The 27,633-nt window shown below is 41.7% G+C and overlaps 1 protein-coding gene across 7 annotated transcripts; it reads right to left on the bottom strand.

Moving 5' to 3' along the window:
* Nucleotides 1-12,720: 12,720 nt before the first annotated feature.
* LOC122565422 (GTP-binding protein Di-Ras1) lies at nucleotides 12,721-23,837 on the bottom strand. Of its 7 annotated transcripts, none has more exons than XM_043721378.2 (3): nucleotides 23,480-23,837; nucleotides 22,380-22,549; nucleotides 12,721-15,754 (listed from the first exon to the last, which is right to left on the bottom strand). In XM_043721378.2, the coding sequence occupies exon 3, from the start codon at nucleotides 15,733-15,735 to the stop codon at nucleotides 15,139-15,141; it is 597 nt and encodes a 198-aa protein (XP_043577313.1). In that variant the 5' UTR covers nucleotides 15,736-15,754; nucleotides 22,380-22,549; nucleotides 23,480-23,837; the 3' UTR covers nucleotides 12,721-15,138. The 7 variants fall into 7 exon arrangements, with proteins under 7 accessions (XP_043577313.1, XP_043577310.1, XP_043577320.1 ...); XM_043721375.2 differs by having other exon boundaries at nucleotides 22,380-22,555; XM_043721385.2 differs by lacking the exon at nucleotides 23,480-23,837 and adding an exon at nucleotides 22,823-23,168.
* Between the last annotated feature and the right edge of the window lie 3,796 nt (nucleotides 23,838-27,633).

Raw genomic sequence — 27,633 nt, forward strand, 5'->3', positions numbered from 1 at the left:
ATGCCTGAACCCAATATATGTCAAACACATTTAATGTCTGCCAGTATATTTCCCTTAAACAAAACTCTCAGAATCAGTGACCCTCAAATTTTGAGCTGGACTCAATGAATGCTTGTCAATTTCCCTCAGTTGGGCACACCAGCTACATACATATGCAAAGAAAGTATCCCTCTCCTTCGTTACTAATTATCTCTTGCTTGTTATTACACGTTTTTTCTATTGTCTTCCCCTCACTCAAACTTTACTTGTCAAATATTTGTCTTTCTACTCCTTAACTTCCACTTCTCTTCCTCTTTGCCCGTGTTTTGCATTCTACCTTTTTTTGTTTTCAACTTACTTTTCACTCTTTTCTTTATCCATCTTTGTTATCACTTTATCTTGCCTGTCCCACAGCTTTAGAGTTTACTGTACTTCACATGGCATTGGGAACTGATGAATGACAAGCAGCTTAGCTGCAAAAACCACTGAAAGCAGGAAAAATAAATAGAGTATGGGGCATATAAATGCGGTGCTCTTAATGAATGCTCGACAGAACTGGCCTCAAGCCCTTTGACTAATGAAGTGATTCCAATACACTTTGCCACATTTTTAAAATGTCTTCTATTGAAAAAGTGTCTTGTTGTATTTCTCAGAGGTTTCAACACATATCAGGTTGTTTTGCCAAGCAGTGGCTGTTTGGTCTCCAACAGCTATTCTGCACTTGTAATGACTCACATATTGCAGGGAACAATCTATTTTTTTAATGTTACGTGTTGGCCAGGAGTACACAGTTGTGGCTCACTGGGTAGTTCTTATGGCTCTGTGTGAGACGGTTGTGTGCTTAAGCCCCACTCCAGAGACTTGAGCCCATTCTGCAGTCTGACACTCCAGTGTAGTTCTGAGGGAGTGCTGCACTGTCAGATGTGGCTTCTTTCTGATGAGATCTTGAACTGGGCGTCAACTGCTTCTCAGATGGACGTAAAAGATCCCATGGCACTATTCAAAGTTCCTGGCCAACTTTATCCCTCAGACACCATCACCTGAAAAATACAGACATATAAGACCCTGAGGGGACCTAATGGGCTGAATGGGGAATGATGATGCTTCTTTTGGGAGAGACTATAACTAGGGGACATGGTATAAAAATCAAGGAATTCCATTTAAGACTCAGAGAAGGAGGATTTTCTTTTATCTCAAAAGGCTATGAGTTTTTGGAACTCTCTGCCCCAGAGACTGGTGGAGGCAGGCTCATTGAATAAGAGGTAGATAGATTCTTGATTATCAGGACAGCCAACGGACATCAAGGTGGAGATGGGGGGGAGGGGGGGGTGAGGTTGTGAGAATGTGGAATTGAGACCACATGTATCTCACTTCCTGACTCCCCAGAGCCTGCCCACCATCCACAAGACACAAGTCAGGAGTGCGATGGAATACTCTCCACTTGCCTGGATGGGTGCAACTCCATCAACACCCAAACAAATTCCAGAAGAAAGCAGCTTACTTAATTGGCACCATATCCACAAGCATCCATTCCTCCATCACCAACGCTCAGTACCAACAATGTGTACTTTCTATAAGATACACTGCAGAAATTCACCAAAGGTCCTCAGACATCACCTTCCAAGTGCACAACCACTTCAATGGGAAGCCAATACAGGAAGACCTATCTACAAGGTCCCCTCCAAGCCACTCACCATCCTGATTCGGAAATAAATCACCATACCTTTAGTGTTCCTGGGTCAAAATCCTGGAACTCCCTCCAGAAGAGCATTGTGGGTCAACCTACAGCATGTGGACTGCAGCAGTTCAAGAAGGCAGCTCATCACCACCTCAAGAGCAATGAGGGACAGGCAATAAATGCTGGGCCCAGCCAGCGATACCCACATCCCACAAGTGAATTTTAAAAATCAGATCAGCCCCCCTGTGATTGTATTGAATAGCACAGCAGGCTTCTGCTCCTAATTTGTATAGCCATATAAAACTAAACCCACAGGGTCATTATTCCCATACTGCTGTGTGCAAATTGCCTACTGTGTCTCTTACCTATTAGTTATTGCACTTCAAATGTACCTCAATGCTCTGGGACACCCTAGGGTCATGGAGGGCAAAGGGGTCTGTGTGCGTGTTTAGTATCCAGTGGAAATTGGGAGACAGAATTATCCAGAGACAGGGGTGTGAGAACCCAGCTGGAAGAAAGCGGGTCATGGCGAAGGGGATTCAGCAGCGAAAGGGTCAGTATCCTGTCAGAAGGTGACGGGGGGGAGGGGTGCAATTCAGTCAGCATCAAGCTGAATAGGTCCCTTCTTCTCCCACTGTGCATGCAAGTCTTGTCCTTTCCCAACCCATCCTCTCAAGGCAACAGCCGAGAGCTTAAAATATCAAAGGTGCAGATGGTTGCTATGGCAGCACACCAATGACGCATTTACCCTGCTCCCAAATCCCCCTAAGGAGAATTCACAATTTATAATCGTACACTGCTCAGTATCTTTACATCGCATTGCATTTGTTAGACTCCAACACAGGCACCTCGCTATTAGCATGCAGTGGGAGTCAGTCGGGGGAAGTAGGGAGTGGGGAGGGAGAAATTGTCTGCTTCTGCTCTTCGCATACTGAGGAGGTGTGCAGCAATATTTTAAAAGACATTATTGACAAATCGTTACATAAGTGTAGCAAATACCCAATTTCTCTTCGTCTGGACAGTTTTAAAACGCATTATTGGCTTGGCATTTTCTCTCTCACTGAGCTTTAACGGCTGAAAGATTCCTGGGTAATTAATCAATGGGATAATTAATGAGCCTCCAGATAGTGTTTTTCAGCTTATTACCGATGCAGAGAATCCTGTCCATTCCTGTCGCTGCTAAACTGATAGAAAGACAGTGCACTGCATTTTACTGCCCAAGACGTTTGCAACTAATTCCTCACGTCCAGTGATTTTCTTTTCATTTAGAATTCTTTGAACTCTCTCCCAATTTTATCCTTAGACACACGGTTCCCTGTGATACCAGTCAGAAATCTCCCCGCTGTATTTCACCCCAAGCGGCTCGTTATTAGATTGGCTGTGCACCAGCTATTCGGCCAGGGTGGGCGTACCCCAACAGTCTGCACAAGGAGTGGGGACGGGTGGGCTAATTAAGGGGGAGCGACCGTGGACTTCCAATCCTGACAGACCTTTAACGATCAAAAGCAGAAATTCCTCGCGAAACTCAGTAGGTCTGTCAGCATCTGTGGAGAAAAATCAGCTGCTATTTCGAGTCCGGTAATGACTCCTCTGCGGACCTAAGTTGAGCACTTTCTGGGATCCGCTAACGCAGGATAGACCAGGGAGTAAACCCTAAAAAAAATGCACTTGTTTATTCTTGCAGCCCTCCTGTGGTTATTTTGACTTTGTACAACAGGCTAAATCGGAGTGTGAGAGAATTGGCCGCACGGCTTCAATTTCCATTCACTTTGAAATTGAAAGTCAAGCTGCCATTCACCTGTTTTTCCAGCATTGCACAAAGTCTGTATTCCACAACATCACTGGTCGTGGAGAGGTGATTGACCTGAAACGTGAACTTTTGTTTTTTCCCTCTCTACTATGCTGACAGCATTTTCTGTTTGATTTCCTACGCGTTGTAGGTTCAAAATAATTACCCCCTCACACTCTTGGGCAGTGGGTGGGGGAAATGGCGGTGCTGCTATTAATTGGGTATTTTTAAAATGAATAATTCTGTGATTAAACGATCGTTACAATTCTTAACTTTCTGGACTTTATTTTGTATTTCAAATTGAAAAAGGCAGATTGGAAAATGTTGCAATGAGTTCCGGTCTTGTCAATCCCAATGGAGTCAGTGCTGCTTGCGCAAGCACTTTCCATCAGGTGAAGATTTGAATTAACAGCATGTAATTGAACTTCTGCAAGGCGTTTGCAAAAGCTAATCTCTGCGTTTAAGAAATATTCTTCAAATGTCAGGAAACCACATGGTTGAGCCAAGTGCCTTTTCCTTCTTCATTTAAGCAAATGTATTCTCATTTTGTAAAATGTTCACACTTTCACAATATTGACAGCACAGAAACTGGGCCACCGAAAATGGTAGATGATGGTGCTTAAATTCCATATGATTCCATTTCAACCTTTTATACACCCACAATCAACACTTCCATGCATTCCTTAACTTATTTCTCTACCCATCTTCAATTCACAATTCAACAGAATATTGTAAATTTATCTGAAATTTAAATAGAAGTTTTAGCCTTTCTCACTACCCATTATTCCCTTTGGCTCAACGGGGAACTGATCATTGCTGGGGCAGCAGGAGGACTTGCTACATTGCCCTCCACTCCTGAGACTAATGAGTTGATAAATCCACCAAGATTCCTAACTCCTGGTTGTCAGGTAAGCATTTGGCAAGTGGGGGTATGAGGGTGAAGGAAATTAACATTCAGATGATGAAAGAACAAAAAACAAAATGTCTATGTCTACCACACAAATGAGCAATGTGGCATATGAATTTCAGTGCCAGTGTGACGCCAGGTATGTAGGCCACACGTTCCAATGACAGGTGGATCAAATAAAATGGCACATATCTTCAGTCCATTGCAAAAGATGGTACATTCATACTCAACTAATTTGTGCTGACAAATCTCAGAACAATATGTCCAATATTAATTATGGTTCTGTGAGCAGGTAGCACCGAACAAGTGTGAATGTCAAAACTCACACTAACAACCAATTTAGCGGGCAGCATGGCAGCTTGATAGCACTGCTGCCTCACAGCACCAGGGACCAAGGTTCCATTCCAGCCTTGGGCGACTGTCTGTATGGGGTTTGCACATTCTCCCCGTGTCTGCGTGGGTTTCCTCCCACAATCCAAAGACGTGCAGGGTAGGTGAATTGGCCATGCTAAATTGCCCATAGGTGTAGGTTATTAGTCAGGGGTAAATGTAGGGGAATGGTTCTGGGTAGGTTACGCTTTGTAGTGTCAGTGTAGACTTGTTGGGCTGAAGGCCTGATGAAGGGCTTTTGCCCGAAACATCGATTTTCCTGCTTCTCGGATGCTGCCTGACATGCTATGCTTTTCCAGCACCATTCTGATCTAAACTCTGGTTTCCAGCATCTGCAGTCCTCACTTTTGCCTTGTTGGGCAGAAGGGCCTGTTTCCACAGTGTAGGGATTCTAATTCTAATTTAAGACTATCAGTCAGTCCCACAATGTGGCTCACATACACGTTAGAAGTTACATATATTTATTTGCAGGCCATCATCCCTTTCAACCAAAAGAAATTTGTCCATACGTTACACTTTTTCAATTGAATGAAAGCATGTGGGAGACTGTTACCTCATACATTCTCCATGGTACATCTCAATTAGAGTTTACTTGCTTTTTCTGAATTTAAACAAAAGTTTTGGCACAACTATTCCCTGGTGCATTCTCTGGGGCAATGCCTCAACCAATCAAATCTAGTTGGCAACCAATAAACACTCTATTTCTGCTATTGCTCCTTTTGAAAGCTGGTATTCTTGCATCTGTCCTGATGAGGGCAAGTCAAAGATTTTGACAGCATGTCCCTTCCAATAGCAATATTCAAATTATAAAGCATAACAGCCACTTAATGCATAGCTATTCAAACTCATGTTTATATTCCACATAGACCTACTCCCACTCTACTCCATCTAACTTCCTGAAGTTGACACTGCTTCAGTTACTAAGTCTGGTAATTTCTACAACAGACTCATAATCCTTCCAATAAAAATAATTCCTCAAACACTGGAGCAGTTCTGTATTTATCTTAACTGTCCCATCCCTTCTTGATTTTAAAACTTCATCAGATCACCCTATAAGTTCCGAATTTCACAAGTCTTCCTTTATATTTCCATTTTATTTGCCAGGCAGGTTGCGTTCCAGTTGAACAAAGAACAAGATCAGGCCACTCAGTCCTTTGAACCTGCTCTGCATTCAATAAGATCATGGCTGATCTAATTTTAATCTTGATGCTACATGCCTGTACATCCCAATAATCTCCCTTGGTAATCAAGAACCTAAAAATAAAACTTGACGGAAAAACTCAGCATCAGTGAAGAGAAAACAGAATTCACATTTCGATTCGGGTGACCCTTCTTTGAGAAACATTGATGCTATTTTCACTCCACAGATGCTTGCAGAGCTGCTGAGTTTCTCCACCAATTTTTGTTTTTGTTTGTTTCAAATCTCCAGTGTCTCCAGTTCTTTGTTTCATTTTATATAAGAATCAATCAATTCTGCATCTGCTATCCGTATTCCTCATTTGTGTAATGCCTCTAGATCCTTCTAATAATATGGAGTCCAAAATTTCACACTGCACTTCAGCTGTGCTACTATGGATTTATGTAGAATAATTGTTACACTTTGATTCCGAACTCTCCAGTCATTAGTATTTCATTAACATTTTATGGTCATTTTGAAAATTGCAATAATATGTGGTGGAACTGTAAAATGAAGAGATGAAGAAAGGAGTATGTTTTAAAATAATTGAGAATGCATTCACACTGCTGAGAAATGCTTTTGCTTCTCATCAATAATACTGTTATCAACAACAATAAATAGTATTTATATAGTGCCCTAAACATATTAAAGTGTTTCAAGGTGAGCCACATAAAGAGATATTAAAACAGATGTTTGAAGAGGTTGGATGTAATGAATATCCTAAAGGAGGAGGAGATAGAGACAGGGATAGAAAGATTGAAGCAGAGAATTCTGGAGTTCCAGAGTCCCAACCAGCTGAAGGAATGGCACCTGTGGTGAACAATTAAAATTGGGATACTCAAGAAGTCAGAATTTGAAGAATGCATGTAAATCTTGGAGAATTGTATGTCTGGAGAAGGTTTCACAGCTAGCATGGAAAGAGATCCTGGAAAGATTTGAAATGAGGATGTGTATTTAAAGTTTGATGGTCTCAAGACCAATATATGACAGGTTGTGCAATACTGCTGGATGAACAGGAGTTGGTGTGAGTATGGTAGATAGCTTGTAAAAGCAGCCTGAATCTGGAATCAGTACATGATCTGATACTGTACAAAGCCACTTGAGAATTCCTGATGGAGATGGCATTCAGAGGAGTCTTCTTGGAAAATGAAGCCTTGAACAAAGTTGCGTTTTGATACAATTTTGTTCACTTTGCATAAGGTAATGTTTGCCAAAAACAAAATTAAATGTCTAAACCCTTTGGCCTCCAATAAAATCAAAGAAACTTAGCATAAATTTGCATCTTTAGCCAAATTTTACTTAAACCTCAAATAATTAGAGGGACTCATTCCCAATGATTTGAATATTTTATAATAATTCCCTCTTTTATAAAAGCTTTAGTAAAGGTCAGTGCATAAAATAGAAAGATTCATTAATTTATATGGTAGATTTGTTGCTTTTTTAGACACCTGACTGAATTCAATTGGCACCCAACACCAGGTTTGGAAACTGTGTGTCTCACTGAGGTTCTTGGTGCCACTCTCAGCCCTCCTCCTTGTGCCCTCCCCTGGTTAGGGCAGCCAGAATATATGGCAACCAGACACAAGTCAGCTCAGCACTACATCTCTGGATGCTGCTTGTTCACTTCCTTGTTCAATCCGCATTCCCAGTGGAATCACTGATTGATCCACATATCCATCCATATTGCTTCTCAATCAAATCTTCAGATTAACTGTCAGCTCACTCTTCACTCTCCACATTGAAGGATCTGAAGGCCGGGCAGCAAGAAAGGGCCTACTTTCTTTCATGAAATTTAGGCATCAGTGGCCAGGCCAGTATTTGTCAACCCTTCCCAAACGTTTCATAGTCAACCATATTGTTGTGGGTATGGAGTCACACGAGGACTGACTAGCTCAGTTGGCTGATTTGTAATGCAGTGAGGGACCAACATAGCAGGTTTGATTCCTGTACAGACTGATATCACTACAAAGACTTCACTTTTGCAACTTCACCCCTTTCATTTCATGTGGATTTCTATCTTTTCCCTGACTATGCCATCTCATACCTTACACAAATTTCTGATGGGTGAGCTATGGATTATTCAATTCACTGTCTGGATCAGAATCAAATCCAATTCTGTCCTTGATTGAGACATGAACAATTCAAAGAAAAATTTGTGCGTGGGCCACTGGGAGGCATGGGCAGCTTATGTGTGCGATGGAGGGCATTTTTCCCTCAACTAAAACTACCAGAAGCAAGTGAATCAATCATTTATTTAAAGTGGTAATTTTGAGTTTTTGCTGTGCACAAACATGGTTACAATCTTTGCCTACAAACCTGCAGAGATTATAATTGAGAAACAATTTGGGGATGGTGAAGTTCTGAAAAAGGAACATTTGCATTTCTATAGAGCTTTTAGCAAACTCAGAACTGCACAAAGCGCTTTAAAGTCAATGAATTAAATGGGGTGTTCCAATGTTATTAATATTGCTATGTCTGTGTTTTAAGTACTTTTAGGAATTGTAACCATTATTGTACAAGAAATGTAGCAACTTCGGGGGCATCTTTTCAAAGTCTACAACGGCAGCTGGTTAGAATTTGAGTTTAATTAATAAATTTGAATTGTAAAGCTCGTCTCAGTAAGTGATCGTAACAATTATCACCAATTGTTATAAAAACTAATTTGGTTAACTAATAACTAATGGAAGGAATTGCTGTTTTTACTTGGTTTGGCCTACATGTGACTCCAGGCCCACAACGATGTGGTTGTCTCTTAATGTACCGCTGAATTAGCCTGGCAAACTGTTGTGATTGGAGCCATGGCTAGGGGGATTTCATTGACCATGAGGGTCCTTGACTGGGGCTGTTAGCTGCGCAATCAGGGAGCCCTGGCTGACATATGTAAACAGGAGATTCAGAGAGTCGCCTCATTCTAGGGACTGGCTTTGATCTGGCTTGTCACAGCCCATGTACTATGCACATATAAATGAAGGGTGACTGGAGATGGGATACTGACCTCTGTGCAGTTATTTCACAAACATTTCAGTTCAAGGGCAATTAGGGAGGGGCAACAAATGCTGGTCTTGTCAACAACAGTGAGGATGATGGTGACGCCACCTTTGGAGTATAGGAAGGATATTATTAAATTGGAGAGAGTGCAGAAAAGATTTATGAGGATATTAACAGGACTAGAATTTTTTAGTTATAGGGAAAGGTCGGAATGTGCAGCCCTCTACTCCCTCCGTTCCAACCCCAGCAGACAAGGGAGGCGCGGTAGTAGTTTGGCGCACTGACCTTTACATCGTTGAGGCTAAACGCCAGCTCGCGGACACCTCCTCCTACTGCCCCCTTGACCATGACCCCACCTCCCACCACCAAACCATCATCTCCCAGACCATCCAGAACCTCATCACCTCAGGGGATCTCCCATCCACCGCCTCCAACCTCATAGTCCCACAACCCCACACCGCCCATTTCTACCTCCTGCCCAAAATCCACAAACCTGACTGCCCCGGCCGACCCATTGTCTCAGCCTGCTCCTGCCCCATCGAACTCATCTCTGCGTACCTCTTAGTCCCGTCCCCCTTAGTCCAAGAACTCCCCACCTACGTTCGGGAAACCACCCACGCCCTCCACCTCCTCCATGATTTTCGCTTCCCCGGTCCCCAACGCCTTATCTTCACCATGGACATTCAGTCCCTGTACACCTCCATCCCCCATCACGAAGGACTTAAAGCCCTCCACTTCTTCCTTTCCCGCCGTATCAACCAGTACCCTTCCACCGACACCCTCCTTCGACTGACTGAACAGGTCCTCACCCTGAACAACTTCTCTTTCCAATCCTCCCACTTCCTCCAAACCAAAGGAGTAGCCATGGGCATCCGCATGGGCCCCAGCTATGCCTGCCACTTCATAGGATATGTGGAACTGTCCATCTTCCGCAGCTACACTGGCACCCCCCCCCCCACCTTTTCCTCTGCTACATCGATGACTGTATCGGCGCTGCCTCGTGCTCCCACGAGGAGGTTGAACAGTTCATCCACTTTACCAACACCTTCCACCCCGACCTCAAATTCACCTGGACCGTCTCAGACTCCTCCCTCCCCTTCCTAGACCTTTCCATTTCTATCTCGGGTGACCGAATCAACACGGACATTTACAATAAACCGACCGACTCCCACAGCTACCTAGACTACACCTCCTCCCACCCTGCCCCCTGTAAAAACGCCATCCCATATTCCCAATTCCTTCGTCTCCACCGCATCTGCTCCCAGGAGGACCAGTTCCAAAACCCAGATGGCCTCCTTCTTCAAGGACCGCAATTTCCCGCCAGACTTAGTCGACGATGCCCTCCACCGCATCTCTTCCACTTCCCGCTCCTCCGCCCTTGAGCCCTGCCCCTCCAACCGCCACCAGGACAGAACCCCACTGGTCCTCACCTACCACCCCACCAACCTCCATGTACAACGTATCATCCGCCGTCATTTCCGCCACCTCCAAACGGACCCCACCACCAGGGATATATTTCCCTCCCCTCCCCTATCAGCGTTCCAAAAAGACCACTCCCTCCGTGACTCCCTCGTCAGGTCCACACCCCCCACCAACCCAACCTCCACTCCCGGCACCTTCCCCTGCAACCGCAAGAAATGCAAAACTTGCGCCCACACCTCCCCCCTCACTTCCCTCCCAGGTCCCAAGAGACACTTCCATATCCGCCACAAATTCACCTGCACCTCCACACACATCATCTATTGCATCCGCTGCACCCAATGTGGCCTCCTCTATATTGGCCGCCTACTTGCGGAACGTTTCAGAGAACACCTCTGGGACACCCGGACCAACCAACCCAACCACCCCGTAGCCCAACTACTTTAACTTTAACTCCCCCTCCCACTCCACCAAGGACATGCAGGTCCTTGGACTCCTCCATCGCCAGACCATGGCAACACGACGGTTGGAGGAAGAGCGCCTCATCTTCTGCCTGGGAACCCTCCAACCACAAGGGATGAACTCAGATTTCTCCAGTTTCCTCATTTCCCCTCCCCCCACCTTGTCTCAGTCAAATCCCTCGAACTCAGCACCGCCTTCCTAACCTGCAATCTTCTTCCTGACCTCTCCGCCCCCACCCCACTCCAGCCTATCACCCTCACCTTGACCTCCCTCCACCTATCGCAATTCCAACGCCCCTCCCCCAAGTCCCTCCTCTCTTCCTTTTATCTTAGCCTGCTGGACACACTTTACTCATTCCTGAAGAAGGGCTTATGCCCGAAATGTTGATTCTCCTGTTTCTTGGATGCTGCCTGACCTGCTGCGCTTTTCCAGCAACACATTTTCAGCAATATGATAAGGACTGGTTAATTAGTTTTTCTAGTATTGAATATAATAATATAGTACAGAAGAGACTTTTTGGCCCACCAAGTCTGTAATGACAAAAAACTACACTAAATCTCCACTCGTCTCACCTTCCAGCAATAGGCATGTAGCCTTGAATATTATGACATTTCAAGCACTCAATCAAGTACTTTTTAAAGATTGTAATGTTTCCCACCTCAACTACCCTGTGCAGCAGTTCATTCTAGATTCCCAGAACTCTCTGAGTGAAAAATATTTTTTGAAATCTCCTCTAAACCTCCTGTCTTAAAATTATGCCCCCTTATTATTGACCCTTCAATTAAGGGGAATAGCCCAATTTGTCCATGCCCCATTTAATCTTATACACCTCAAATGGATTCTCTCTTTGTTTTCTCTACTTTAAGGAAAACAACCTGAGCTTATCCAGCCTCTCTCATAACTAAATTGCTCCATCCCAGGCAACAGTCTGGTGACTCTCCTCCACAGTCCCTCCACAGTGCAATAACATCTTTCCTATGATGTGGTGATGAGAACTGCACACAGTACTCCAGCTGTTGCCTAACCAAAGTCTTGTATAGCTTCAACATAACCCCCCCACTATTAAAATCGATGCCACAATAAGTGTCCCATATGCCTCTTTAGCTACCCTATTAAGCTGCCCTACTACCTTCAGGGATAAATACAAGCCAAGGTAATATAAATAACTCCTGTCTTCCTATTTGTTGGGTTCAAGTCCCAATGCAAAGCGTTGGGACTAACATAAATTAAAGGCAAAATACTGTGGATGCTGGAAATCAGAAATTAAAACAGAAAGTGTTGGAGAAACTCAGCATAAAACCAAAGAACTGCAACTACTGAAAATGTGAAACAAAATCAGAAATTGCTGGTAAAATTCAGCAGCATCTGTGGAGAAAGAAGGAGAGATATGTTTTGAATCCAAGATGCCTCTTCGTAAGAACTGACCAGTTTAGAAGTAAGACTTGAAACAGTAACTCTGTTTCTCTTTCCACAGATGCTGCTAAACTTGATGAGTTTCTCCAGCACATATGTCCTAGTCTGGACTGACATTCCCAGGGTGACTTGGTACTGAGGGAGCACTGCACTGATAGAAGTACTGAAACTTGGAAGGTAAATCAAATCAATACCTCAATAGCTGTGGTGGATATAAAATATGCAATGGCACTGTTTGAAGTTCTTGAGACACCTTAATGATGTACAATGTGAATTTTTTTTGCACAGTCCAGGAAGGATCAGAGATAGCAATCAGGAGGAATCTGAAATCAAATGTAACATGCCATTGCCTCAGTAGCTGAGATCAGCAAGTCTGAAGAAGGCAATGGCTAAAACCAGGAACCAATCCTGTCTTGTGAGTTGTGTTCAAGGCACAGCATCTGTGCATGTAGCCCCTTGATTCAGCTTATTGAACCACTTTGTGTTTAGTGTCTCCTGTTCACATGAAATAACAGCAGTCATATTGCCAGCATTTTATTTGTAAAAAGACATTCAGCAAACATGTTACAGAGAGGAGTGATGGCAACATGTTAAAGGAAGACTATCTTCTACAATAAACAGTAAATTTTATAAAAAATATTATCCTGTGTATTTCTAGCCTGTTGGAGCTGCATTGTCAACTGATGACCCTTCATGCATTGGAGTAAATAGATGTCATGATGCAAACATCTATTATACATGGTCAACACTTTAATGCCCCATGGCCTAAATTCTAATGCACTGCACATAATGCAGATACAGTAATTGGTCAGCCCACAGTATTCAATCTGGCTGCTATTCCAAGTTCACATGCACCTCTAAGTAAAGCCTGTGCTCACTAACATAGTAACTCAATTGTTGCATAATGCTATGTAAGTTAACTAGCTATCAGCATTATGAAAAGCTGGTATGTATGCCTCAGACTGAAATTCTGTGTAAGCTCTCCTTGCATCATTCCACGGGGCAAATAGTTATCAACCAGTAGTCAATTTGTCTCCTTGAAATTGTGAAGGATGGAAAATGGGGAAATCATTGGTTGAGATGTACTGAGAATAAGAAACAAATCAATAACTGTTCTGGAGCCAACAGGCAGTCATCAGGAAGCTCACACAACATCTATGGGTAAATCATATTTATCCAAATTTGCAATGGGAATTTGAAAATCCAGGTCAAGCAATCCTCTGCATAATGGAGACCATTAATATGACTTTTGGCAATCTCAGTATAGTTTCTCCATTGAACATAATGCAATTACACAACATTGTTTTTGATGCTGCAGCCTGTGTGGACAGTGAATCCCTCTGATTCAAAAGATTGTGTCTTTTGATGTGTGTGCTGAGGTTACACTATCAGGGCATTATGATCCATGTGATAATATCTGGTGAATAGAATACTGATATCAAGATGTCAAATGATTTACTGATCCATCCATGAAAATTACCAGAATACTTATGATGACATATGCAACAATATTTCAGCACAAACTTAAAAAAAAAGATCAAGTACATGTGTTGGCAAGATCAATGCAATTATACTTCTCAAAATATTCTCAAACCTGAGAATAATATCATTGTTTGATGTGCTGACAATTCAGAAAAGTTCATCAGTAAACCAACCTTTCTGCAAAATAGTAGGTCATGAACTGGTAAGCTACGTGCGTGTTGGAACGTTTACTGGCTTTGCTGCTATACTGTTCTGTAATGATGAGGATATGCCTAATTCAAGAACAATTATTGTGCATTAGCCAAAAATAAAAGAGGCTAAATTTTTTACAATTCTTCCCTGTATTAATTTGTAATGTATATAATTCTTTCTCTAAAATTAAGCAAACATCCTCTTTAAAGAACTTTGAAATGGATTGAGAGCTGTGCCCCAGTGCTTTCTACATACTCCAAAAATTTCCAAGCAGTCAAGTGCTTAATTCCAGATCATATAGTTTTTTTTTGTGTGTAGGAACAGTGGAAAGTTGAAACTAAACTAAGGTATCTAGTGCAAAACATCAGTGGAATAAGTTGTGTAATCTCTTTTACTACTTCCCCATCCTTCAATAGGCACTTGGACCGTGTTTTATATCCATGGGGTATTTGATGCAGGGTCTGCGTGTTGCTTGGCTTGTTCTTATCTGTTCAATGTTGTGCTTCTATTGTCATTGCTTGTCCTTATCCTGGTAACTCCTAGTTACCATAATTAGATATGAAGAGTAACTAACATTACTTAAATAAGGTTGAAAATAGTTATACAACTTTTAAAGCTGGACAGCATTACCATTGTGTAACTACTATTGAATTATAATAGCTATTATACTCAGTTGTGGCAACTTATACCATAGGCTACAAAATCTACTGAGATTACAGTGTGTGCTTTTTACATTTTAAGTTTAAAAATTTAATACATTCAGTCAATGTTTTTAGGATGAAGGGGTATGGGCGAATAGCCACAAAAACCCAGAATACATAAACTAACCGTACCTACCAGGGTTATATATGCATCTACCAACCTACCTAGAACTTCACAATGCAAGGGATTACACAGAAGAATGGACACTCAAAGAAACTCCTGTATCAAGTCCATTGAGTAGTGTTTCCAGTGCGGACCATCTAAAGTTCATCTTTGTTTCTGAGCCACATAGTGTTGCTTTTGATTAATTTATTTGTTATTTATATGTGCAGAATGTTAAAGAAGTGTTATTGCCATAACTGCAAATAACTAGAAAGTGCAATGCATGAAATAATGAAATCTGATATTGGTGAGGTACAGATTTCCAGTAAGCTTATAGAGAATGGGATATAGGGTGAGTATGCAACAGAGGATGGTGCAGCTTTGATGGTCTGACTTAGAGTTGTTCTAACAGTTGTATTCAGGTAAGCAAAGCCACCATTTTGACTGAAGAGTAGAGTCTACATGATGCTGCATTTTCCCTTCAATTTCTCTGTTCGCTTTTGTTGTTTGGACTTCTTCCCATCAATATTCAGACTCATGGATCTACGCTTTTCCAAATTAAGCAGTTCCTGGAAAAGCTCCTTGACATTGTAATTCATCTTGGCAGAAGTTTCCATGAAGGCACACTTCCACTCCTTAGCCAAAGCTTCCCCCACTTTACTGTCCACCTCCTTGACTGTTTCATCACACTTGTTCCCGACCAACATGACAGGGATATTTTCAATATTGCCTTTGATCTGAAGGATCTGTTGATAGATAGGTTTCAGCTCCTCCAGGGACTGGCGGCTGCAGATTGAGTAGACCAAGATGAAAGCATGTCCCTTGGAAATGGAGAGGCGCTGCATGGCTGGGAATTGGTGTGAGCCTGTGGTGTCAGTGATCTGCAGGGTGCAGACACTTTTATCACAGCTGATTACTTGCCTGTAGGTGTCTTCAATAGTGGGGATGTAGGTCTCGCGAAATGTCCCTTTGACGAAACGTAGCACCAGGGAGCTTTTTCCAACACCCCCTGCCCCAAACACCACCACATTATAATCATTGCTCTGTTCAGGCATTTTCTCAGAGTATTCTTAGCTACAAAGAAATAATGAGAAAACAATAAGACAGGAGCTATTATCAATGCCCATTGTTAATGAAAAATGTAGATCATCAAAGCTGCTGTGACACTTCCCCAATAATTTTGCCATCTGTTTTAATTACATTGTGTAAAAGGATCTCCTCATTTTCTTGAATTATAATAAAAAATAACAAATAGGTAAATTGCAGTAATTAGCAAGGGAGAGATATTGAATTTTATTTATAACGTTAGCCAAAAAATCCCATTGTTAAAATTGATGCACCTTATTAATGTCTAAACCATTAGTTGAAACACATTTGCTTCTCAAATAACTTTCAATAAGAAAAAATGGTCTAGATGGAGTCAATTTTGTTCTATTTTTGTTATGAGAAAGGCTCTTGTCACTGGGATAAACTAGTCATTTCAGTCAGTCACTTAGTTGGTAACTAGAGGATATAAATTTACAGATTATCAACAAACCAAATGAAGGGAGTGATTGAATGCCACCACAAAGGAGCAATCTCACCTCTGAGTCAGAAGGCTGTATGTTCAAACTCCACTTCAAAGACCATAAAATCTCAGTTGATATTCGAGGGAAGTACTGACTGAGGTGCCACCTATCAGATGAGACATTAAACCACTTGTCTATCTTTTCTATCAGGTAGATGTAGACTACACTGAAGAAATGCAGGGGAGATCTTCCCAGTGCCAATATTTATTTCTTAACCAACTTCATTAAGACAGATTATCTTGTCATTATCACACAATTGTTTGGGGGGACCCATTATCTCAGTTGGCTGGACATCTGTCTTGCAGTGTGGTGCGGCATGGGTTTAATTCCCGCATCAATTGAGGTTACCATGAAGGCCTTTCCTTCTCAACCTCTCCCCTCACCTGAGGCATGGTGATCCTAAGATTAAACCACTACCCCGCATCTCTCCAATGAGTGAGCAGCCCTCGAAGATTACAACAACTTTACCTTTACTGTTTATGGGATTTTGCTGTGTGCAAATTGGCTGATGCATTTTCTGGATTACATCAGTAACTATTTTCCAAAAGTATTTCATTAGTTGTAAAGTATTTGAAGATATCTGAGGTGTTGAAAGGTGCAACATAAATGCAAGTCTTTTTTTTCTTAAATATAAAGTTGGCAAGCCATGGAGTGTTTTATCAGAAACCTTGCTGAAAGGAGAATCTGGAATAACGTTTTTTTAAAAAAGTGAACAATGGAAAGGCAGTTGTCTCATTATTTGTTTGGTTTCGACATTGTAATATTTGCAGTTTATAGGCATCACCTAGGCCTTCCAGACATTTTAAAATTTCCCTAGCCAAAATTGAGATGATCAGGAAGCAGGATTCTTTAAAACTTTGCATTTGATATGTTTATTTAGAGCATTATCAAGTGTGCACAGATCTCTAGAAGAAACCAAGCAATGTGAAATTAGTTCTGCCTGGTCAAAATCCAAACTCCAACCACCAGTTTCACATCAATAGCTGCAGTGTAAATGCATTGTAAGGCTTCCAATGGTGCAGTGGTAATGTCCCTAATGTCCCACCTTTTCCAGAAGTATGTCAAGGTGTATCTGAACAGACTGATTTAAAAATGACTCAATTAATTGTAAGGCATCTTGTGATTCAGTGGTAGTATCCCTAGCTCTGAGCCAAGAGGTCTGGGTTCAAGGTCTGCCTGGTCTAGAGGTTTGTCATAACATCCTTGAGTAAGTTGATTCAAATTATCTAGACTCACTGGCAGACTTATCCAAGAGTTGTTGGCAGATTTATTCCTTGGAAAAGGGAAAGCTGATAATCTGATAATGTCATAATTATCTTGATTTTTCTCAGACTTCCATCTTGTTTTTTTTTAATTTAAACGTCCTCAGGTAGATTGTACAACCATTGTATTCAGATTGCCTCCATTTACTAACTCTCTGTAATATAGCCCCACCTGAGTTAGAAAGATAGGCTAGATAAAGTTGCGATTCAGTCTCATTCATTAAAATCTAAGCAACTGATTCCACTCAAACCTTATCTCATCTTTCAATCAGGACTTGCTTGGGAATTTGGACTTACCACACAGAAAAAATTGTTCGACAACAAAACCTTTACAGAATTTATAATTTAGTGTTCCAACAGTCGACACGTCAATAACTACTATTAATTTATTAGCAGCTTCTCCACAGAAAATTACTATCTAGTCCTATGTTGTTGATGTTGTAATCCTGAAGCAAACAGACATCAGTTTGTCCTGAATATCAACATATTGTAAGCATTTCTTTCTTCCACTTGCCCTCAATTAATCATTTATTAATTTTACCTTTGTCCTGTTTTAGGTATGGAGAATTTACAACTTTCAATTGTACAGAAGTCTCACAATTAGATTAATCACTCCATTGGAACATATTCCTCAGTCAGACTTCCATTTAAAATGTTAAAAATCACACAACGCCAAGTTATAGTCCAACAGGTTTAATTGGAAGCACACTAGCTTTCGGAGTGACGCTCCTTCATCAGGTGATAGTGGAGGGCTCGATCGTAACACAGAATTTCTGGCAAAAATTTGCAGTGTGATGTAACTGAAATTATACATTGAGGAATTGATTGTCTGTTAAGCCTTTCATCTGTTAGAATACAGTGATAGTTTCACTTCTTTCATGTGTAAATCACAAAACCCTTTTTTTTAAAGTTGCATTCTCGGGTTAGCGGTTAACAATGGTGATAGCTAGAGAAAAGTTGAAGGTGTTAGCCCCCTGTGTTCTCTGTCTATGATCTGATGTTTAGATTGATTCCATTTAAAATGTTATGGTTCTTACTATTCAATTTTCCAAAATATTTATGGAGTAGATAAATTACCCTGAACCTGACTCCTTGGTCTATTTATACTTTTGAATCAATCTGTTCAGAGATGTTACTACACACCTCTGGAGCAGGTGGAAGTTGAACCCAGGCCTCCTGGTTCACAGATAGGGACACTATCATTGTACCCTATAACTCATCCATGTTCTGCTCTTATGAGTTTACTTTTGTCATGGTCATAGTATCTTTTTTCATGAATTCCTACAGAGGATCTCTATTTTGACATGGATATCGTAATGGAATATAGTATCCAAGTGGGAAAATAAAATCGAATAAGAATTCTAAAAGTCTTGCCCATACCTAATGGCGCTAGCTCACAATGCAACATGACAGCTTGGAGCTTTACGCTGCTCTTTTGTCACTGTTGCAGTATTGATTGACAGTAACTTCAGAGAGGAAACATTGATATGCCAGTGATCAGGCAGTACTTTCTGTGTGAATTGTTACAAAGATGTTTTGTGTGGTAACATTCTAGCCAAGACAGATGATACAAAGAGAAAACACCAAAGATTCTTCAATCTGTGCTTAAATGAATGGATTGCTATATGCAGTCAGAGCACATTTAAAATATTGGAAGTTGGATCAGAAAACTGTGCTCTAAATGTGGCTTTCAAAAGAACCATTGTTTGGTCGAACTGAACTTTGATCTTTCAGTTGAGGACTTGCATTGCAATTGCTTTCTAAAGATGTTATTAAAACGTTAATTTACAGCTGTAATCAAAACACTATAGTTGATTCATTCATAAAATTTGAGGGAAGCATCATTTTTGGTGTGTTCGCAAATTCTCACCTTTCTGCATTTGTGGAAGGAATATTCTGAAACCAGTGTAACTCAACTGTTGCAAAAGAAACTGAGTCATGTAAGAAATAAAATCAATTACATTCAATATAACAGGAGGCAGACCCAGTATTGTGAGATCTGTCTCCATGAGACTTTGTTTTAACAGATCAACTATCTATAGTTATTTCAGTTGACAAAAATAGATGAATGAACCAGAGCAGAAACAATGCCTCAAGGCAACATGACCATGAAAATTGACTGAAGATAGTCCAAAGTTGATTGTCATAGACTAATTCCATTGTATCTTACTAGTACTATTTAAAGGAGCAAGCAAAAAATGTTAAGGTTAAATAAAAATCAGACTGAACCACACATAAAGAACATACAACTAAGGAACAACAGTAGACCATCGGCCCTTCAAACCTTCTCTGCAGTTCAATAAGATCATGGCTGATCTGGTTGTGGCCTTAACCTCTCTATCTTGTCTAGCCTTCCCATAATTCTTGCCTCAGTTGTTTACCTAAACTCTAACTCAGCTGTGAATGAATCAATGACCCAGTTTCATTGCTTTCTGGGAATGGACTTTCATAATAATTCCTCTGAGAGAAAAAATGTTCCTAATTTCTGTCTTAAAAGGGAGATTTCTTATTCATAAACTGTGCCCTCTGGTTCTAGTCTCCCCTATAAGAGGGAACATCCTGTTCTCTGTGTTCATCTATCAAACCCTCTCACTATCTTACATGTTCAATAAGATCACCTTGAATTCATATCACATATGCTTACAGTTAAGTGCAGATATTTGTAACTGCACTCTTCACACACTGATCTATGTTTCAGCCTTAAAGTGCATCCTCATTAGAAAATAATTTAACACAAGGTCTTCTGGGCCTCTCTCCAACCTTGTCAAATTTTAAATCAATAAGATGGCTTTCTGGAGAGACTTCCTTCTGAAGTGGCCATATGCTGCCTTTCACTGCTGGGACATTGGGTCAAATGGGGGAGAAGGGAAGGACAGAGTTATTAACTTAAAGTCTGTTGTTCATGTGGAATCTGATCATCTCAAAGCAATTCCTAATGGAGCTTGGACAAAATAATACCTGTAAATGGAATGAAATGGACAACATTTGCTCAGCTGTAAAAGACAGAGAAGAAAGAAAATTCCTGTTGTAAAGAAGTGGTCATCTATGATTTTCAGGGAATGGCGGAGAGGGAGATTTAGAAAGATTTTTGTCTGCTATCTGCTTATGGTACACTAGATGTTGTAGGGTTAGGTGCTGCTACTGAGAGTCTAAAAATGAAAGAATGTGATTTTCCTCAGTGTAGGTATGGGCACTAATAAATACACATCTGCTTATACTTTTTTTCATAAGAACACATAAATTCATAGCCTTGCCAAAAGTAGGGAAGAAATGTTTTGCAACACATATTCCTGGAAATTGAGAGGGGAAATGTTTCAATGCACACACATAAGGAATTACACTCATGGCATACAACTCTCAAACTCAAAACAAATGGTTTTTCTACTTTTTTTGAGTTGGGCACTTAGATTAATGTTCTCAGATTTTGAACATTATATTGATCAGCATTGAATTGTTACTATGCTTGAATTTGACGTATAGAAAGAGTGAGATGTAGAAAATTATTTATTTTGTGATTAAACCTTTTCCCACCTTCCATGGTTGCATGGTTGCTATAGGCCAAAGATTTAGGTCTTACCTACAGAAATCAGATGGTTATTGTCAATAAGAATGTCTCTGTCCTTCACAATGCAAGATGTAACCCTAGTTCAAATGCAATAAACTGCATCAAGCACAAACTATTCCCTATGTTTTAACTGATAAATATAATCAGAAATGTCCTAGTCCCTGATTTTATTTTTACCTTTCTTGCTATCCCTTTACAGGCTACCACTTGTATTCCACCTCCTGTACAAACAGCAATTTTAGTTTGATTGAAAAAATTAAACCTTGGTTTCGATAATAAAACCTTCAGAACGTCCAAGTGATGCGATGAATGAATTTGAAAGAAGAGGCAGGAGGGCTAGCTGGGTGGGTGGGGATCGGGGGTGGGGGGTGGGGGAGTTGACACCCACGGGCAAGATTTGTTGGTTCAGCATATTCAATTTCCGACTCATTCTGAACCATCGAGGCACCAATAGACTATGTCCAAGCTACATCCCAGCCGTCAAACCGCAACCTGAACACATTGAGTTCAACTGACGGTTTTTTTTGCATGTGAATAAATAAACATTTCTTCCATTCTTCAGCTAGTTCTGACATCTCGCTGTGGCAGAAAAACCATGATGCCCGTGACGGAGGACAAATTCAATTATCGTTTCATTTTTGCGGTATCTGCAAACTTTCAAGCCCTGCTTCAGTTCTTCAGCTCCAGAAAACAGATGAAAGTGTACGCCCACTGACTGGAGATTACTCCAAATCCCTGAAGCCAATGAATCTGAAGAGATTTATGTTTTATAGGCTTCACACACACACACACCCATAATGACACGCGGTTCCTTACACATTTACACACGGTCATATGCACACTCAAGATCATTCAACGTTGTCTCTTGCACGCTTATGCATACAAACACACACACAATGTCACTAACTATCACTTGCGCAGAGGCGCGCAGACCAATCTTTTCTAACATTTGTATTGATGGATTAAACATCTATTTGCACCCATGTGACTGATATACCCATTAACCTGTACATTGAAGCGCTTGACAGATTTACATTCCCCATCACCATTATTTTTTCTCCCTCTGCAGTTTGAATACCAACTCATAATAATCCAATTTCTTTTGATTCCTACCTCTTCAGGCTCCTGTTAGTTTAAAAAAAACTGCGGGCTCCCACCCTAGTATCTTGCTTTGAACAGCTTATGTGAGAATTCAATTCCTCATTAATGCATTGCACATAACTTCGAACATGCTCGATGTCAGCAGCCCGATATATCGAAGGAGAAAGTGCATCTGCACTGCACATCAACAAAATAACAATTACCTTCAGCGTGCAGTCTGATTGTGAACCGCGGTGTTGCCCCAGATCCAGTGTATTGTCTTGCTAGCCTGCGTTTGAGAGTGTGTGTCGCTCTCTCCTTTACATTCTCGCTCGCTGTTTCAGCACCACATCAACGCGGACAGCTCCCGGACTCAGCACATTCCACCAGCCTCCTGGAACTCAAGTTATTTATATATTTTTACACACACAGCACATCAAACAGTGCAACAGAAAAATGCTGATATTTACAGAGCTGCTTCACAAATGCAAGGCAATCAATTTTCTCTCCCCACTGCCTCCTCCCTCTACACACACACACACACACACACCAGTCTCCATTCATCCGTGAGTTTTATTGCATTTGAGATCGTTGCCAATGTTTTCCCCACTCGAAGTAAACTCTGCAGCATGCACAAACCACTGAATTGCTTATTTCTTCTCCTCACGGGGCGATAGCTCGCAGGGAAGCCGAGAGGATGGTGCTGTGGACGAATGAGTCCTTGCAATAAACGGGATGGAGAGAGAAGCAGGCCGAGAGATAGGCAGCTCCGACCTGCTGCAGGCTCCTTTTACATTTGACTGACGTTAGGTCCTCAGCGACAATCTCACGCTTTATCAGTTCCTTAGACCTTTCATCTGGGGATAAGGATACCCTCCTTCCTGAGAGTTTTCATTCGACACTCGCCACACTCTCCCCATTCAATTTCAATCCCCGCCGTAACTTCAAATGCGGAGAGGCGACTTCTTAAACCCTTTTGCTTTCAGATTGAGTCCTTTACACTGAAGGATTCCCAAAGACAAAATCTCCCCGCTTCAACAGAAAGCAACCTCTGTTTGCCCTTTGTTTTTAACCTCACATGCACAATTTTCCTCAGCCCAAATTTAGCTTCAGAACTACATGATCTGATGCCAACACGTCGTTTCAAATTCCTTGACTCATTACTTTAAACAAATTAAAGCATTTTTTAAGCGTCAGTGTGTTAGAAAAAAAATACAATATCTTGGTTTATATTACTTCCTTTCAATCTCCAATTAAATACAGCTTTTACACGAAAGGAAGTATATTTGCAACCTTCACATACTTCAACACAAATTTGAATTACCTCTTGCCGATTTAAAATCAGGTGTAGGTCTGAGCCGAATGATGGTCGTTTCCTTATCAGACACGTGTAATGCAAGAGTTCAGAAAGCAGTTCCGAAATTATATGTAGAACGAGATCGGCGTGGGGGTGTGATCTAATAGCTGGGCTCAGGTCACTTGACAACCCACCTCAAACAGGTACCTTGGGATTGTAATTTCATGAGTAGCTGGTTCAGAAATTCCTCATGCCAATGTCACCGCTCATTAAAGACGGCAAAATACTGTATGAAGAATTTGGATGCAGCAAAAAACAAATACTGTAACAAATCTTTCTTGGAACTGCAGTTTGAACACAGCATAATGGACAATGAAGCCCAATACTGAGCGAGATCAAAACAGAGAGTACTGAAAATACTCAGTGTCGCTGGAGAGAGGACTAGAGTTAATGTTTCAGTACTGTGACTTGCCATCAGAATTTTAGTGAATTGTCATGTGATGATTGTAATAGATAAAATGTTCCTATCATTTGACCCAAAATGAAGGAATGGCAATCTACCTAAATTTGGGCAGTGTGTGATTTGAGGAAAAGAAACTTTGAGGGGGCTGGCATTCCCATGATTTTTTTTATTTTTGTAAAAATATACTTTATTCATAAAAAAATCTTTATGTATTTACACAGATCTTAAACAGTGTTTGCATATCAAGAAAAACCTGTTCTGCGCTGTATTGTCCTACCTTCTATGTTCTAAAACAAACATTGGATCTTACTTCCTTGCAGTTGTAAAGGTCTGAAGCCATTTCATACTTAACGAAGGACACAATTACATACATTTGAGGCAATAAGAGGGTCTGACAACTGAACAGAATCCCATTGTACTTTTCAGTAAGACCTTAGACAGTGGTCTTTCCCCATTGCACCTTGGTGGCAGTTGCCTGAAGATTTAGTGTGCCCCTCAGCTTGTAGTCCTGGACATTGGAATGTGTCAGTCTGCAACACTTGGTCGAGGTCAACTCTGCACTGGAAGGCTAACAAGTTTTCAGGCAGACCAAAGAGTATCTTTCACTGAACTGATGGTCTTCCAAGTGTTGTTTGTCTCAGTGTGCACCCCGGGGAACAGATTGTACAGCACAGAGTCCTGCAGCACAGTACTGTTTGGATTGAATCTTGACAAAAACCACTGTATACCTCTCCACACCTTCTTTGCGAAGGCACATTCCAGAAGGAGATGTGTGACAGTCTCTTCTCTCCCACAGCTGCATGTTGTGGTGGAGAGAAGCCAGGTGGACATGAAGGATCTCACAGGTAGTGCCTTTCTCATCTTGGCATTTGTTGGAAAGTTCTGGTGATGAGGCATTCTGCCAAATGACCTTGACAGTCTGCACAGGGAATCACCCCACAAGATCCACCCGCTCCTTTTCCTGCAGGGTCTCAAGGATGCTACATGCTGACCACTACCTGATGGACTTGTGACCAAAGGTGTTTTCCTTAACAACTTTTTTCCATGAAGGACAGGTAATACAAAATGATCAAATTACTTGGAGTGTTGCGTGGTAACAAAACCAGGCCCATCCTTCCTAACACCAGGGACCTCCCCACCCCTATCAGCGTTCTGGAAAGACCACTCCCTCTGCGACTCCCTTGTCAGATCCACACCTCCCACCAACCCAACCTCCACTCCCGGCACCTTCCCCTGCAACCACAAAAAATGCAAAACTTGCGCCCACACCTCCCCCGTCACTTCCCTCCAAGGCCCCAAGGGATCCTTCAATATCCATCAGAAATTCACCTGCACCTCCACACACATCATTTACTGCATCCGCTGCACCCGATGTGGCCCCCTATACATTGGGGAGACAAGCCACCTACTTGCGGAACGTTTCAGAGAACACCTCTGGGACACCTGCACCAACCAACCCAACCGCCCCGTGGCTGAACACTTTAACTCCCCCTCCCACTCCGCCAAGGACATGCAGGTCCTTGGCCTCCTCCATCGCCAGACCATGGCAACACGACACCTGGAGGAAGAGCGACTCATCTTCCGCCTAGGAACCCTCCAGCCACAGGGGATGAATGCGGATTTCTTCAGCTTCCTCATTTCCCCTCCCCCCACCTTTTCTCAGTCCCAGCCCTCAGACTCAGCACCACCTTCTTGACCTGCAATCTTCTTCCCGACCTCTCCGCCCCCACCCCCTCTCTGGCCTATCACCCTCACCTTAACCTCCTTCCACCAACACCCCTCCCCCAAGTCCCTCCTCCCTACCTTTTATCTTAGACTGCTTGGCACACCCTCCTCATTCCTGAAGAAGGGCTTATGCCCGAAACGTCGATTCTCCTTCTCCTTGAATGCTGCCTGACCTGCTGTGCTTTTCCAGCAACACATTTTTAACACCAGGGACAGTTAGAATGTCAGTACGTAGTGACATTTGGTATGTGTGTACCAAGGGTCTATGCACAGCTTGATGCAGCCAAACACAAAAGGGGGACATCAAGATGAGGGCAGGATTGGGTACACTCTTGCCTCCCGTTATCCAGAGCTTTGTACCTGGCATCCCTGCGGCAACGGAAGATGGTTTGGGTAACTGCAGTGGCTCAGGCTTGGTGAATAGGCTAGACCTGTGTCGCATGCAACAAAACCGAGTGTTTCACACCTGATGATCAGGTCTTTTTACCTGCAACAGAGAGGGAAGGATTCACCCATCTGCCTCACCTGGACATCTTAGTAAAATACGAAAATGCTGGAGAAACTTAGCAGATCTGGCAGCATCTGTGGAGAGAAAAAGACCTAACTTTTGAATCCAACAATTAACATCTTCGAAACAGAAGTGTAATGGAAATGTGATAGGTTTACTGCTGTTGAAAAAGGGGGAGGAGCAAGTGGAACAGAAAGAAAGGTCAGAGAATAGTTACAAAGCAAGAGAAATTACATATCACATGTGTCATGAAATAAAAGCAAAGCAAGTGAATAGAAAATAGTTAAAACATTGGTCTAGAGTAAGTGTTAATGGTAGAATAAAGTCAGCTCTGGCTGAAAGCAAAATATGAAACCAAGACAGTTTAGGGGATGGTCTGTCTTCAAGGAGAAGGTTGCTGTTGTTATTTTGGTTATTCAGGGTTGTTGCCAGGCTGTCTAGACTGACAGCTGTGTAGTTCCTCACTTTGTTATCTCACCATTTTCAGGTTATCTCAAGAACGAAGGAAAAACAGCAAGAAGTAGCTATTTATCTTTGTTCAGATGTGTTTTGCAGAATGTGTGACATCTGGTGTGTGAGAGAGGATCTCAAAACTTTCATATAAATAGATTTATTCTCTCTCCCTTCATTTCATTAGCTTCAATATTTCCTTATGGATTTAATATGAAAGATATTAGAGAATTAATTGAGCTGCTATGAGATTAGAAAAGAATAGGATTTCTTGACCATAATTTCAGGCAAATGGCATAGATGTGTTTGAGGGGTAGTTAGGTAAACACATGGGAGCTAATAAAATTTAAAATAGCTACACATTCCCAAATCTTATTCTAAAATCCAGTATACAGGCTAAAGAAAAACAAATATCAAATCAGATATTTAAGAAAAATCATTTTTGGGGTATTGGCATCACTGGTTAGACCAGCATTTATTGCCTGACCCTATTTGCCCTTGAGAATCTGGGAGTGATCTGCCTTCTTGAATCACTGCAGTCCACATGCTGTAGGTTGACCTATAATGCCCTTAGAGAAGGAATTCCAGGATTATGATCCAGTGACAGTGAAGAAACAGGATATAGTTCCAAGTCACGATGGTGAATGCCTTGGAGAGGAGGTTGGAGCTTATACATGTTAATACTTAAGGAGCAAAGGAAGGAATTTTTAAAGGACACATTCCGAGTGTACGCATTACTGTGGTTTAAGGCAGGGTCAAAAAGGCTTGACTGTGGGAGGATAGAATATAGTTTAATGTGAGATGAAGAGAATTTGAAGCTGGACCTAATTTAACTGGATCCCCATAGTTTGTTCACTGATGAAGGGATGTTAACTCTGAGTGGCTGCTCTGTGACTCTTCTTACACTTTACAGTAAGCATCCACTACAGCTTTCCTGTGATAATGTGGCAATTTATGTGCAGATATTCCTGGTACCCCTGCTGGTGAGGGAAACTGATGGGACCCCATTAACTGGCTATTTGGGCTAATGGTGCA

Source organism: Chiloscyllium plagiosum, unplaced genomic scaffold, assembly GCF_037043375.1.
Source record: "Chiloscyllium plagiosum isolate Xiang-an unplaced genomic scaffold, Cpla_swu_hap1 HiC_scaffold_28, whole genome shotgun sequence".
Taxonomy (NCBI): Eukaryota; Metazoa; Chordata; class Chondrichthyes; order Orectolobiformes; family Hemiscylliidae; genus Chiloscyllium; species Chiloscyllium plagiosum.